The sequence below is a fragment of the Scyliorhinus torazame genome, chromosome 6, assembly GCF_047496885.1.
Source record: "Scyliorhinus torazame isolate Kashiwa2021f chromosome 6, sScyTor2.1, whole genome shotgun sequence".
Classification (NCBI taxonomy): Eukaryota; Metazoa; Chordata; class Chondrichthyes; order Carcharhiniformes; family Scyliorhinidae; genus Scyliorhinus; species Scyliorhinus torazame.
Genome location: NC_092712.1, coordinates 243,720,525 through 243,736,462, shown reverse-complemented (window position 1 = coordinate 243,736,462; position 15,938 = coordinate 243,720,525). Strand labels below are relative to the sequence as shown.

The following is a 15,938-nucleotide window of genomic DNA, read 5'->3' as shown; positions in this document are numbered from 1 at the left end:
AAAAAGCCTCTGACTATCTACTCTGTCCAAGCCCCTCATAATTTTGTAGACCTCGATCAGGTCGCTCCTCAACCTTCTTTGTTCCAGTGAGAACAGGAACAAACGAGTTTATCCAATCTCTCCTGATAGCTAATGCCCTTCATACCGGGCAACATCCTGGTAAACCTCTTCTGCACCCTCTCAAGTCTCAACATCCTTCTGGAAGTGTGGCGACCAGAATTGAACACTATATTCCAAGTGTGGCCTAACTAAGGTTTATAAAGCTGCATCATGACTTGCCAATTTTCATACTCTATGCCCAGGCCAATGAAGGCAAGCATGCCGTATGCCTTCTTGACTCCCTTCTCCACCTGCATTGCCACTTTCAGTGACCTGTGTACCTGTACACACAGATCCCTCTGTCTGTCAATACTTGAGGTACCCTCAATAATGATGCTTAGAGATTAAACTGTAAAGAAGGCTTTATTAGGCTAATAACTATGCTACAGATTTGGACGAGAGCTGACTGCTGTACAGAGCATGAGGCAGCCCCTTATATAGGGCTCACAGATGGGCAGAGGCGGAGTCCCCAGGGTTCCAAGCCCGGTCTTAAAGGGGACATCACCTTACATGATGATAAGGCAGTAACCGTTCATCACATTCACCCCCTGTTTAAAAAGGAGTCCGGCGGGGGTGAAGTGCCATCATAGGTCCATCCGTCTCGGCGGCCGGATCGTCGTCCTCGATCTCCTCAATTCGGGCGGTGGTGCGGCGGGCACGGACGTCCCGGTTGAGGGCACATCCGGGAGCACAGCGGTTGGAGCTTCGGTCCGGGTCGGGGCAGAGGAACTAGGCAGGGCCGGGGGTAGCGGAGCCGGCGCGGGCGGGGTGTGTAAAGGGGGGGCGCACGGTAGGAGCTCACCAACGGGTGGTAGGGCCGGAAGGGGGTGTGTTGTAGGGGGCGACGGGTCCTGCAGGGGAGTGGCGCGGGAAGGGGCGTCTGTGGTGGAGGATCCAGCGGGCGCCAGATCCCGGAGGGAAACCGTATCTTGCCTGCCGTCGGAGTACTCCACGTAGGCGTAACTGGGGTTGGCGTGGAGCAGTCGGACCTTTTCAACTAGGGGGTCTGTTTTATGGCTCCTCGCGTCCCTCCGGAGAAGAACAGGTCCCGGAGCCGTCAGCCAAGGTGGAAGCGAGACCCCGGAGGTAGACTTCCTGGGGAAGAGAAACAATCGCTCATGAGGGGTCTCATTTGTGGCCGTGCAGAGGAGTGACCTAATGGAGTGTAGGGAATCGGGTAGGACCTCCTGCCAGCGGGTGGTTGGGAGATTTCTCGACCGCAGGGCCAGAAGGACAGCCTTCCACACGGTCGCGTTCTCCCTCTCCACCTGCCCGTTTCCCCGTGGGTTATAGCTGGTCGTTCTGCTCGAGGCGATGCCTTTGCTGAGCAGATACTGACGCAGTTCATCGCTCATGAACGATGTACCCCGGTCGCTGTGGATATAAGCAGGGAAACCAAACTGGGTGAAGATACTGTGCAGTGCCTTGATCACCGTGGCTGAGGTCATGTCGGTGCAGGGAATGGCGAATGGGAAATGGGAGAACTCATCGATCACGGTGAGGAAATAGGCATAACGGTTGGTGGACGGGAGGGGCCCCTTGAAGTCCACGCTCAGTCGCTCAAAGGGGCCCGAGGCCTTCACGAGCTGAACCTTGTCTGGCCGATAGAAGTGCGGTTTGCACTCCGCACAGACCTGGCAGGCCCTGACCATGGCCTTGACCTCCTTGGTTGAGTAAGGTAGGTTGCGGGACTTGATGAAATGGACGAGCCGGGTAACCCCCGGGTGGCAGAGGTCATTGTGGATGGCTTGCAGGCGGTCCTCCTGCGCGTTGGCGCATGTGCCGCGGGACAGGGCATCTGGGGGCTCGTTGAGCTCCCCTGGACGATACTTGATATCGTACGAGTAGGTGGAGAGTTCGATCCTCCACCTCAAAATTTTATCGTTTTTTATTTTGCCCCGTTGCGTGTTATCGAACATATAGGCGACCGACCGTTGGTCGGTGACGAGGGTAAACCTCCTACCGGCGAGGTAGTCTCTCCAGCACCGCACAGCCTCCACAATGGCTTGTGCCTCCTTTTCGACTGCAGAGTGTCGAATCTCGGAGGCGGTGAGGGTTCGGGAGAAGAAAGCTACCGGTCTGCCTCCTTGATTGAGGGTAGCAGCCAGGGCGATGTCTGATGCATCGCTCTCTACCTGGAAAGGGATGGTTTCGTCCACCGCGTGCATGGCGGCCTTGATGCGGTTGAAGGCCAATTGAGCCTCAGCCGAGAGGGGAAAAGTGGTGGTCTTTAGGAGTGGGCGGGCTTTGTCCGCATACTTAGGGACCCACTGGGCGTAATAGGAGAAAAGCCCCAAGCGCCGTTTGAGGGCCTTGAGGCTGCGGGGGAGAGGGAGTTCCTTAAGGGGGCGCATGCGGTCGGGGTCGGGACCTATGTCTTCCACGACATAGCCGAGGATGGCCAGCCGGGTGGTGTGGAAAACGCATTTGCCCTCGTTATAGGTCAGGTTAAGGGCTCGGGCAGTCTGGAGGAACTTTTTGAGGTTAGCGTCATGGTCCTGCTGATCATGGCCGCAGATGGTGACATTGTCCAAGTACGGGTATGTAGCCCGCAAACCGTACTGGTCCACCATTTGGTCCATCGCCCTTTGAAAGACGGAGACCCCATTTGTGACCCCAAAGGGGACCCTGAGGAAGTGGAAGAGCCGGCCGGCTGCTTCGAAGGCAGTATAGGGGCGGTCTTTTGGTCGGATGGGGAGCTGGTGGTAGGCAGATTTGAGGTCGACCGTGGAAAAGACTCGGTATTGGGCGATCCGATTTACCATTTCCGCGATGCGAGGAAGGGGGTACGCATCAAGCTGCGTGAATCGGTTTATGGTCTGGCTATAATCCACGACCATCCGTTTCTTCTCCCCGGACCGGACTACCACCACTTGCGCTCTCCAAGGGCTGTTGCTAGCCTCGATGACCCCCTCTCCCAGTAAACGCTGGACCTCTGACTTGATAAAAGCCATATCTTGGGCACTGTAGCGCCGGCTCCTGGTGGCGACGGGCTTACAGTCGGGAGTGAGGTTAGCGAATAGCGAGGGGGGTGCGGCTTTCAGTGTCGCAAGGCAGCACACCGTGAGGGGGGGCAAGGGTCCGCCGAACTTCAGTGTCAGGCTTCGGTGGCTGCACTGGAAATCCAGTCCGAGCAGCAGAGGGGCATAGAGGTGAGGGAGGATATAAAATTTGAAACGGGTGTATTTGGCACCCTGGATCGAGAGATCCGCAATACAGTACCCCGTGATTTGTACCGAGGGGGACCCAGATGCGAGGGCTATGGTTTGGGATGTGGGATGGGTGCGTAGGGAGCAGCGCCTTACCGTTTCAGGGTGGATAAAGCTCTCCGTGCTCCCGGAGTCAAAGAGGCATGCAGTGTCGTGCCCGTTGACCTGGACCTGCACCATGGAGTTCTGCAGGTGTTTTGGCCGAGTTTGATCGAGGGTGATCGCACCCAGTCTTTCAGGAAAAGAGCTTCCACAGACAGTGTTTCGATACAGGAATTTATTTTATTTCCTTTATAAGGACCAAGGTTAGCGTCATGGTCCTGCTGATCATGGCCGCAGATGGTGACATTGTCCAAGTACGGGTATGTAGCCCGCAAACCGTACTGGTCCACCATTTGGTCCATCGCCCTTTGAAAGACTGGAGACCCCATTTGTGACACCAAAGGGGACCCTGAGGAAGTGGAAGAGCCGGCCGGCTGCTTCGAAGGCAGTATAGGGGCGGCCGTTGGTCGCTGCCGTTTGTCGCACGTGTCGGGTCGAGAAGATGGCCGCCGACCAGATGGCCGCTCCCATGATTCGCACGAGGCTGATGACGCGTCAGAAGAGGACGTGTCGGGTCGGTGCGCAGCAGCATTGCGAGGCCTGAGAGCGTGATTTTCGGGTTGGCTGTTCTTTGTTTTTCTGGCCCCTGGGTCTGGCCAGGCAGACCCTCGCAAAGTGCCCTTTCTTCCCGCAGTCGCTGCAGATCGCGGAGCGGGCTGGGCAGCGTGGGCGTGGGTGCTGGCCCTGCCTGCAGAAGTAGCAAGGTGTGCCCCCATGGTGAGCGGGTCGCCGCGTGGCGCAGGCCTGTAATACGGGCGAGTCTGAGGAAGTCCGGGGGGGGCTGGCAGAGTCCGCGGGGTACGTACCCAAGTTATGTCGGGCCACCTCCAGCGATGAGGCGAGCGTTAGCGTCTCCTGGAGGTCTTTTGCCCCGTTTTCGAGCAGTCGCTGCCGGATGTAGGTCGAGCGGATGCCGGACACGAAAGAATCTCTGATGTGCAGGTTCATATGGACTTCCCCTGTCACATCCTGATGGTCACAGTCCCTGGCCAGCGCGGTGAGTTTCTCAACAAACTCGTCGAGCGATTTCCCCCGAGCGCTGCCGGCAGGTAGAGAGCAGATGCCGGGCGTGCACCTCATTGACGGGTTTGACAAACCGCTTGCGGAGCAACTCAATCGCTTCCTCATAAATCGTCGCTTTTTCGAGCGTGGCGGAGATTCTGTGACTCACCCGGGCGTGGAGTAGACTCGGCTTGCGTGGCCCCAGGATGGGAATCTCTGCAGAGTCCAGGTAGGCCTCGAAGCACCGCAGCCAGTATTTAAAAATTTCCTTTGCCTCCGGCGTTCGTGCTTCCAGATTGAGCTTCTCTGGTTTTAGGCCTGCGTCCATCCTGAATCTAGTTTAGCCTAATAAATTGAGGTACCCTCAATAATGATGCTTAGAGATTAAACTGTAAAGAAGGCTTTATTAGGCTAATACCTATGCTACAGATTTGGACGAGAGCTGACTGCTATACAGACCATGAGGCAGGCCTTTATGTATGGCTCCCAGATGGGCGGAGCCAGAGGCGGAGTCCCCAGGGTTCCAAGCCTGGTCTTAAAGGGGACATCACCTTACATGATGATAAGGCAGTAACCGTTCATCACAATACTCTTAATGGTCCTGCCATTTACTGTGCATTTCCCACCTGTATGTGGCTTTGTGCTGTTGGAGAATGCGGTGAGCGCTGTGATGATTCTTCCAGAGCCCCCTCATCCTCTGACGTGCACCAGGAGCTCGGAGAGCTACCTGGTTGGCCATCTGCTTGTACCTGCAAAGGACAAAAGGAAGTTTTAATGGATGAACTGAAGCTAATTCAGAGTTCATAGCATTCAGCGGGAATTGCAGGATTGGGTGAAGTGATGGAGCTGAGATCCAGACTAGGTTATTGCGGGAGGCCAAGCTCTGCATCTCCACAGGAGCGATCCTTTGTCCTCAAAGGCTAGCTCTGCAGCAGCCTTCTAATTCGTGAGACCACTGATCTCTGCTGTCCCTCCCCCAGCCTGGGCTCACTCACTGTTTTGTTTTGGTCTGTGAGCAATAAGACAGATGGGATGGTGCTGTGAAAATCTTCATGAGTGAGTGTTGATTATGTGTCTTCCTCCAACTGAAGAAGAAGGGTGAAAAAGTCCAACTGCAGTAACTACAAATATATTTTCCTGCTGTCAGGAAAGACTCCTCCTTATTCGCCTGCTCCCTATGGCTGAAGAGCTCCTCGCAGAGTCGCAGTGAGAAATTCTGCCCAGTAAGAGGCAAAATGGACATGATCTTCACCCTGCAGCACCTACAAGAAAAATGCAGGGAACGGAGCTAATCCTTGTACATGGCCTTCTTTGACCTCACAAAAGTCTTCCACAAGGGTTGTCTGTCACCACTTCAGCTGCACCCAAAGGTTTGCCACCATCCTCTGCCTGCTCCATGACGACCTGCAAGCTGTGATTTTGGCCAACAAATGCACTACAGACCCAATTCACATAGGGACTGGAGTCAAGTAAGGTTGTGTCATCCCACTGACGCTCTTCTGTATCTTCCTTCCTGTGATTCTCCATCTCGCCCTCAGCAAACGTCCTGCTTGAGTGAAGTTAATCTGCAGAAAAAATGGGAATCTGTTCATCGCTGCCATATGCAGGCCAGATCCAAGGTCGCACTCTGACAAGGTTCAAGACCCACTACAATGTGCTAGCGCAGCCATCAGTTGGTCACTTGAAGTGTATTTGAAGTCCAGGACCTCGGATGCAGCTCATGGTCGACAGAGCAGTAGTAATACCCTGCCTCCTATATGACTGAGACATTGACTATGTACAGCAGGCACCCCGAGAAATATCGTCAGCATTGCCTCTACAAGTTTCAGCAAATTTCTGCAGGATAGGTGCACCAACGTCAGTGTTCTCGCTCGGGTCAATATCCCCAGCATTGACTACAGTCGATCAGCTCCGCTAGGCAGGACACATTTTCCTAATGCCTGACCCAAGACTCTTGAAACAAACACTGTACTTAAAGCTTCAACATGGCAAATACGAGAGGCAACACTTGAAGGATGCCCTCATCGCTGCCTCAAACTGCAACATCCCCACTGTCATGTGAGCGTGCCTTTAAGAAATGGATATTTACCTTTAACAAATGCAGTGATGTCAGAGTGTGGGTGCAGCTGGGCTTTAGATCAGCCATTTTGCAGTTTTTTTAGTTTCAGTTTTGGGAGAGCAGCTAAAAGGTGCCTGGCTGGTTTGGTAATGAGATGTTTGAAAGGAAAAAGCCTGTTTGAGGAGAAAGCTGGGAGTCCCTGTGTGCTGATTGAAAGGAGAAAAGCCACTTTGAGGAGAAAGCTGGTAATGGCTGTGTGCCGCTTGATAGAAGAAAGCTAAGTTTGAAAAGAGCTTGTGTGTGTGGGTTTGCAGTGAGCTGGATCTGCTGTGATCTCTGCCATGAAAGACTATCTTTGGACTGGATAATTTGGGTGATTTAAACTCCTAAAAGTAATGCCTTTAACCTGATGTGTTTCTGTTTAAAGGTGTTAAGTCCCTTGGATGTTGAAAGGAATAACTGAAGGATTATTTAGTGTTGTATTATTTTCGGGGTTATCTTTGAAGTGAGGGGTGTTAAGTGATCCAATGTTTATTTCAAAGGTTAAGTTGAGTTCATGGAATAAAGATTGTTTTGTATTTAAAAACCCACGTGTCCATAATTGTAATCCCACACCTGGAGAACAAGCTGTGTGCTCGGAAAAGCAACAATACATTAAAGAGGTAGGTTGCTAGAACTCCCTGATACATTTTGGTGTTCTGAGAACGCCTCTCCAATAACAATTGGGGGCTCAAGGAGGATAAAAATCTATCTATTGGCTTGGCCTTTGTGAACTTAAAGACAGGAAGGATTGTTGCTTTTCCGGTGTGGTATTTTAGTTTAAGCGGGGAGAGTGTTGTGAACAATGGCTCTTTCAGAGGCTCAGAAGTTTTTGAGGGTGGAGACTGTCACACGCAGTACCTTACGGACAGAGATTAAAAGCAGACTGTTGGGTCTGGCAAAAAACATTGCAGTTAACATTACCTTACAAAATGCGAAAAGGTGAGGTAATTATGGCGGTGGTTAAGCATTTAAAGTTGCCTGAGATACAGTCTGACTCATTGGAATTGGCAAAAATTCAGTGGCAAATTAAATAAATGGAACATGAGAAAGAATTAAAGCGGCTTGAATACGAGAGAGAGGAAAAAGAGAGAGGAAACAGAAAAGGAGAGAGAAGAAAGGAGAAAAGAAAGAATAGCCCGAGCAGAAGAAAAAGAAAGGGAGATACAGATCAGGGAAAAAGATAAAGAGGGAGTTTGAACTTCAGAAACTGGCCATGAAACATGACAGTCAATTAAAATTAGCAGACGTAAAGGGAAATGTACAGTTGGATGATGGTGAGAAAGAGCATCATAGTCGAAGGCTTGGTGGGAATCTATTTAAAATGTCCAAGCATTGCCAAGGTTTGACGAGAAGAAATTGGAAGCCTTTTTCATTTCATTTGAGAAGGTAGCTAAACAAATGAAATGGCCACAGGACATGTGGGTATTACTGATTTCAAACAAAGCTGGTAGATAGAGCTAGTGAAGTGTTTGCATCACTGCCGGAGGAGGTATCTGGAACGTATGAGGTGGTGAAGAAATCCATCTTAGATGCATATGAGCTAGTGCCTGAAGCTTACAGACAAAAGTTTAGAAATTTAAGGAAAGAATTTGGTCAAACATAATTGGAGTTTGAAAGGCTCAAACAGAGTAATTTTGATAGGTTGATAAGAGCTTTGAAAATAGATCAAACATATGAAGCTCTCAGAAATTATACTTTTGGAGGAGTTTAAAAATTCAATTCCTGATGTAGTGAGAACTCGTGTGGAAGAACAGAGGGTTAAAACTGCGAGATTAGCAGCGGAAATGGCAGATGATTATGAATTAGTTCATAAATCAAAGATTGGTTTCCGACATCAGTTTCAGCCTGTGAGGGATAGAAACTGGGGACATGAGAAATACTCAAGTGGTAAAGGTAAAGATAATCTGATGGGAGGCAATAAAGAGAGTGTACCTCAGATTTTAAAAAATCCAGGAGGGTGGAAAAGGAGATGAAAAGTTTCAAATGTTTTCACTGTAATAAACTAGGCCATGTAAAGTCACAGTGTTGGTGGCTGAAGGTTGATGTGGTAAAACAGGACAAGATAGTGGGGTTTGTTAGTGGTAAAGGAAAGCCCAAGGGAAGCGAAGGAGATGCAAACGATTGTACAGCCTGTTCAAGAAGTAATTGTTAAGAACGTGCCAGATATCTTTAAAGAATTTACTTGTGTGGGTAAAGTTTACTCGTGTATCAGGAGGAGCAGGTAAAGAAGTCACAATTTTAAGAGATACAGGGGCTAGTCAATCTTTAATGGTAAGAGATGAGGAATTATGTAGTTTGGGAAGAATGTTGCCAGAAAAGGTGGTGATATGTGGAATTCAGGGTGAGAGGAGTAGCGTTCCATTATATAAGGTGCGGTTGGAAAGTTCAGTGAAGAGGGATGAAGTGGTAGTAGGAGTAATAGATAAACTATCTCGTCCAGGAATACAGTTTATCTTGGATAATGATATAGCTGGATCGCAGGTGGGATTGATGCCTACTGTGGTTGATAAGCCAGTGGAAAATCAGACAACTGAAGGGTTGAAGGACGAATATCCTGGGATTTTTCCGGATTGTGTAGTAACCCGGTCGCAAAGTCACAGGTTAAGACGAGGAGAAATCAAAGAGTGAAGATGAAGTTGAAGTGCAATTATCAGAAACTATTTTTGATCAGATGGTTGAAAAAGAACAGGTGGAGGATGAGGCAGATATTTTTAATTTAGGAAAATTGGCTGAGTTACAACAGAAAGATGTAGAAATAAAACGGATATATCAGAAAGCGTATACGGAAGAGGAATCTGAGAGTATACCAGAGTGTTATTACCGTAAAAGTGATTTCTTGATGAGAAGATGGAGACCTATCCATATGCAGGCGGAGGAAAAGTGGGCAGAAGTTCATCAAGTAGCATTGCCGGTAGGGTATAGAAAGGAGGTTTTACGAGTTGCACATGAGGTACCAGTGGGAGGTCATTTGGGAATAAGGAAAACTCAAGCTAAAATCCAGAAACACTTTTATTGGCCTGGGCTTCATAAAGATGTAGTTAAATGTTGTCAATCATGTCACACATGCCAAGTGATAGGGAAACCTCAAGCAGTGATAAAACCAGCACCCTTAATACCCATTCCAGCATTTGAGGAACCTTTTTATGAGGGTCCTAATTGATTTGTGTAGGACCGTTTCCTAAAACAAAAAGTGGGAATCAATATCTTTTGACTATAATGGATGTGTCTACTAGGTTTCCAGAGGCCATTCCAGTATGTAATATTACAGCTAAAAGGACTGTGGAGGAGTTACTTAAATTCTTTACTAAATATGGACTACCCACAGAAATACAATCGGATCAAGGATCGAATTTTACCTCAAGGTTATTCAAAGAAGTTATGGATAGCTTAGGAATAAAACAATTTAAATCAACTGCACACCATCCAGAATTGCAGGGAATGTTAGGAAGGTGTCTTTAATGTCTGATGCCAATGTTAAGGGCGTATTGTCAAGATTATCCGGAGGATTGGGATAAAGGAACTCCATTCATATTGTTTGCAATTAGGGATGCACCTAATGAGTCTACCAAATTTAGTCCTTTTGAACTAATTTTTGGTCGAGGTAAGAGGACCACTTAAATTGATTGATTGGTGGGTGAGAAATCGGAAATTACACTATTGGATTACGTGTCAAATTTTAGGGAACGATTAAATAGAGCAGGTGAATTGGCTAGACAACATTTGAAAGTTGCACAAAATGTGATGAAACGGGTAGCGGACAAGAAATCCAAAGTTCGTAGTTTTGTCGGTGGGGATAAAGTTTTAATGTTGTTACCCGTGGTAGATGAGCCTTTAGAAACTAGGTTTTGTGGACCATATCAGATTGAAAGGAAATTAAGTGAGGTGAATTATGTGGTAAAAACACCAGATAGAAGGAAGACTCACCGAGCGTGTCATGTGAATATGCTTAAAAGGTACTTTGAAAGGGAAGGAGAGACAAAGGAGGTTTTAATGATTCTAACTCAAAAGTGACGAATCCAGATGACTGTGAATTTGACATACCTCAAATTAAATAGGAAAATGGGGATGTTCTTAAAAATTGGGATGAATTGTTAAGTTACCTTCCAGAGGAAAAACAAACTGGGCAAGTTTGTAGAGATAAATTGGGAAGTACTAAAATGGCTATACATGATGTAGATGTGGCAAATACTGTTCCTATCAAACAACATCCATATAGACTTTATCCATATAGACTAATCCTTTAAAATTGGCACAGGTTAACAGAGATTGAGAGTATGCTGAAAAATGGCATAATTGAAGTGGGTTGCAGCCAATGGAGCTCACCCATAGTGATGGCACCTAAACCAGACAGTACCCAATGGTTGTGCGTGGAGTACAAAAAGGTGAATGCAGTTGCAAAAACGGACTCTTATCCTGCCCCACCATTGAAGGATTGCATGGAGAAAGTGGGACAATCTGCTTTTATTTCCAACTTCCAGACATGGAAAGAACATTTAAAACATCGTATGGAGTTCTTCGATCGACTTCAGGTGGTGGGTTTGGTGATGAACCTAGCCAGAAGTGAATTTGGAGAAGCCCAAATCACTTTCCTTGCGGAGTTTCCGATACCCTCAAGACGAAGGGAAATAATGCGATTTCTTAGCATGAGTGGATTTGATCGAACATTTGTGCAAAAGCTTTGTAGCGTGATTACTCCACTGATGGACTTGCTAAAGAAACGTCAAAAATGTCAGTGGACAGCGGACTTTCAACAGGCATTTGACTGCCTGAAAGCGGTGGTAGCCAATGTTCCTGTATTGGAGAATTTCAAGGGGCTCTGTGGTCAGATTGAACTAAATTATCTGATTCTGAAGAGAAATGCCGAGGAGTAGAGGAATCGATGGATCGTGAAGAGACTTTGTTCCAAGATACTGTCAATTGAGAAAAAATTCGGTTGGAGGAAGAAGAACAAAGAAAATTGGACTAGATTATTATACCTGTTTGCGTGTGGTGTTTTTTTTTTTTTAAAAAACGAAAAGGTATATTTACTGTGTACGTTTCTTAGTGGATGGTGCAAAAGTGAAAAATGAAACCATCTTGAAGTTGATGTTTTTTGTTTTTTTCTTGGGGTCGGGGGGGGGGGGGGAGGTGTCATGTGAGAGTGCCTTTAAGAAATGGATGTTTAAGCCATGTACCTTTAAGAAATTCAGTGATGTCAGAGTGTAAGGTGGAGCTGGGCTTTACATCAGCCATTTTGCAGTTTTTTAGTTTCAGTTTTGGGAGAGCAGCTAAAAGGTGCCTGGCTGATTTGCTGTGAGATGCTTGAAAGGAAAAAAACAGTTTGAGGAGAGAGCTGGGAGTGGCTATGTGCTGCTTGAAAGAAGAAAGCTAAGTTTGAAAAGAGCTTGGGTATGTGTCTGTGTTTGCAGTGAGCTGGATCTGCTGTGATCTCAGCCATGAAAGACTATCTCTGGATCATTTGGGTGATTTAAACTCCTAAAAGTAATGCCTTTAACCTGATGTGATTCTGTTTAAAGGTGTTAAGTCTCTTGGATGTTGAAAGGAATAACTGAAGGATTATTTAGTGTTGTATTATTTTTGGGGTTATCTTTGAAGCGAGGGGTGTTAAGTGATCCAATGTTTATTTCAAAGGTTAAGTTGAGTTCATGGAATAAAGATTGTTTTGTATTTAAAAACCCACGTGTCCATAATTGTAATCCCACACCTGGAGAACAAGCTGTGTGCTCAGAGAAGCAACAATACATTAAAGGGGGAGGTTGGTTGAACTCCATGATACATTTTGGGATTCTGAAAAAGCCTCTCCCATAACACCTGGGTATCCCTGGCACAAGACTGTCCGAAATGAGGAGGAGTTGAACACATCATGACTCATCACCAAGAGCAAGATTAAGTCAAGCATCAACATTGAGAAGAGCGCGTGGTAACCCGGCACCCCACCCACTTCTCGAACCACCTATGACAGACTGTAGGCCGCGTATTGAACTCCTCAGTCGCCTGATAACTCATTTTTAGTGTGAAAGAAATCATCCTCGACTAAGATGAGATCCTGGGGGCGGCATGGTGGCGCAGTGGTTAGCACTGCTGCCTCACAGCACCAGGGTCCCGGGTTCGATTCCGACCTCGGGTGACTGTCTGTGTGGAGTTTGCACTTTCTCCCCTGTGTCAGCATGTGTTTCCCCCGGGTACTCGCGCTTCCTCCCAAAGTTCAAAGATGTGCAGGATAGGTGTATTGACCACAATAAATTGCCCCTATAGTGTCCAACGCTTAGGTGGGGTTAAAGGTGGGGGGGGGTGCGCTTTCTGAAGTTTGGTGGAGACTCGATAAGTCGATTGTCCACCTGCTCTGTAGGGATTATATGATCCAGGCAGAGAATAGCCATTTGAGTACATTATGCCATGCTGAGTGTTTGATAGCGAAGAAATAAAATCAATGCATCCGCTTCCTGCACTAGATGGCACTATGGGCAGGTGACGGCCATAGTAGCCTCTCGGGTCAGAGAGGCAAGGTTGGTGTGCTTATTTCAGCTGTCCCTGGGTTGGGGAAACAAGGGAATCAACAGGAAGGTGAAATTACTGGGCTCGACTAATAATATAATTAAGAATTAATTTATTCCGCCAGATATTAGCAAGGATGCATTGCCGGTGCAAAAAGAAAGTGTTCAGAACAATGAAGGTGCACAAAGTTTGGACCCTGAAGAAGTGCAGAGGTTTGATGACATTTCCATCAGGATCCCATCTCATCTGCCGAGCACAAAGGTAGTTTCCTAAATGGTTGACTGTCCTCTGTTGCCTTCAACTAGACACAAGCTGGTGTCACTGTAGTTGGTCAATCATTTTATTTAAAAGCTGTTGGATCACTGTTCTAATTATGCTCCTGAAATGTGGCCAATGTTCTCCGGTAAAGGAGATTAATTTTGGCCTTGGGTATTTTGTTGCCTGGTGTTCTGTGCATGTTCCCCATATTTTAGCATAATTTTATTTTACCGTTTGCATGTACACGTGTTGTCTGATGAAACATACTTCACATAAGATAGCTAATTCAGTTTTTGCACAATTATAAAGGTTTATCTGGAAATTTTTTCCAGATAACTGTCAGAAAAAGGGATCTTGAACCTTTTTACAGAGCTCTCTGTGAATCTGATTTTGTATAGCACATGGAGATTTTATTTTCATAGGATTACAGAATGTTTACAGTTGAGAAGGCGATGACTTCCATAGTGTACATGCTGGTTCTGCATGGGCAAGTCAGCTCGTCTTAGACCATAAGCAGCACGGTAGCATTGTGGATAGCACAATTGCTTCACAGCTCCAGGGTCCCAGGTTCGATTCCGGCTTGGGTCACTGTCTGTGCGGAGTCTGCACATCCTCCCCGTGTGTGCGTGGGTTTCCTCCGGGTGCTCCGGTTTCCTCCCACAGTCCAAAGATGTGCAGGTTAGGTGGATTGGCCATGATAAATTGCCCTTAGTGTCCAAAATTGCCCTTAGTGTTGGGTGGGGTTACTGGGTTATGGGGATAGGGTGGAGATGTTGGCCTTGGGTAGGGTGCTCTTTCCAAGAGCCGGTACAGACTCGATGGGCTGAATGGCCTCCTTCTGCACTGTAAATTCTATGATAAGACATGGGAGCAGAATTAGGCCGCTCCGCCATTTAATCATGGCTGATATTTTTCTCATCCCATTCTCCTGCCTTCTCCCTGATCCCTTTATTAATCAAAAACCTACCCATCTCTGTCTTAAAAGACACTTAGTGATTTGGCCTCCACAGCCATCTATGGCAAAAAGTTCCACAGATTCACCACCAACTGGCTAAAGAAATTCCTCCTCGCTTCTGTTTTAAAGGATCGTCCCTTTAGTCTGAGATTGTGCCCTCTGGTTCTAGTTTTTCCTACAAGTGGAAACATCCTCTTCGCACCCACTTTATCCAGGCCTTGCAGTATCCTGTAAGTTTCAATCCTTCTAACCTCCAACAATTACAGACCCAAAGTCCTCAACCGTTCCTCATCCAGCTAGCTCTTCATTCCAGGGGTATTCTTGTGAACCTCCTCTGGACCCTTTCCAAGGCCAGCACATGCTTCCTTAGATACGGTGCCCAAAACTTCTCTCAATACTCAAATGGGGTCTGACCATCACCTGAAACAGCCTCCACCAATCTCCCCATCTGTGCTATCCAGCCCCCTCATCATTTTGAGCACCTCCATCAATCTCCTCGTAATCTTCTCTAAGGAGAACAATCTCAGTTTCTCCAATCTATTCATGTAACTGAAATCCCTTTTCCATGGGACCATCACATTCCTGAAAGTGTGGTGCTCAGGACTACAGTCACTGTTTGTCGATGTACCGTTTGTCAATGTTCTCTGTCGATTATTCTTTTTTTGTCTACTATGTACATACTGTGTATGTTCCCTTGGCCGCATAAAAATACGTTTTCACTGTACTTCGCTACATGTGACAACTCATCACTATTCCAGTTAAGGTTAAACATGTATGTTATGAAGGCACATCATAACTTTATGCCTCTATTTAAGAAGGCGATGATCCCATTTGCTTTATTAACCGTTTTCTCAAATTCATGTGCACGCAGGTCCCTGTACACCTGCACCACCTTAGAATGAGCTTTTGTACAAACACAACCATTCATCATGATCCCCCGTCACTGGGCCAACCTCCTATCCATTTGCTGCTATTCCTTTTATTCCATGGGCTTCAATTTTGATGACAATCCTATTATGTGTATGTATTTCAAAATTAATTTTGAAATACATACATTCCTGCACCTAGGGGCACACTAAGGCAGACCTTTGCCTGTTTCCATAGCCAGTTATTCCTGAAGCAGGTCACGAGTCCAGGGGCTTGTAACTTGAGGGGCGCCACTCTACATCAAGTGTGGCTGACCAGGATTGTCTCCTTTTACCACCAGCTATTGGAGGGCACTCAATGGATTTGGCCATCAAGTCCTGGGTGGGACCTAAACCTGGAGCTTCTGGCTCAGAGGCAGGGGTGCTACCACAAGACCGCCTAAATACATATCTACCACAGTGCTACTTTTGCACAAGTCCATACCCCCACCCATACCAATAATTGTGCAATACGGTAACCGTTCACATCTATGTAGCAATCCAAAATGACTGGGAATGTTTTAATTTAATTCTCTCATCCCTTTTATTGAATTTTACAGTATTCAAGTGTTTTGTGAGAAGTTGTTATCTCACCTAAACAGCAAATTACATGCATGCAATAATCCCATCCATTGTTTTGTTAAACACATTCTTTGCAATGTTACTACTGATTCATAGTATGCACTTTGGGATGTTTTGAATTCTTAAAGATACCACTTTAGAGAAATTAAGGCTGGGATCCTTTGGCCCTTTCTGTTTGTGGGACGTTCCAGTCCTGCTGAAGGTAACCCTCACAGCAGTTGCCCCGGTGG

At 47.0% G+C, this 15,938-nt stretch overlaps 1 protein-coding gene across 1 annotated transcript in view; it reads left to right on the top strand.

Annotated features, from left to right (window-relative positions):
* Positions 1–15,938, top strand: part of LOC140425861 (uncharacterized) — a 148,894-nt gene that overhangs the window by 128,827 nt on the left and 4,129 nt on the right. Inside the window, exon 13 of the mRNA XM_072510245.1 lies at positions 13,133–13,269. Within this exon, the coding sequence (XP_072366346.1) occupies positions 13,133–13,269 (137 nt within the window). The remainder of the gene's footprint in view (positions 1–13,132; positions 13,270–15,938) is intronic.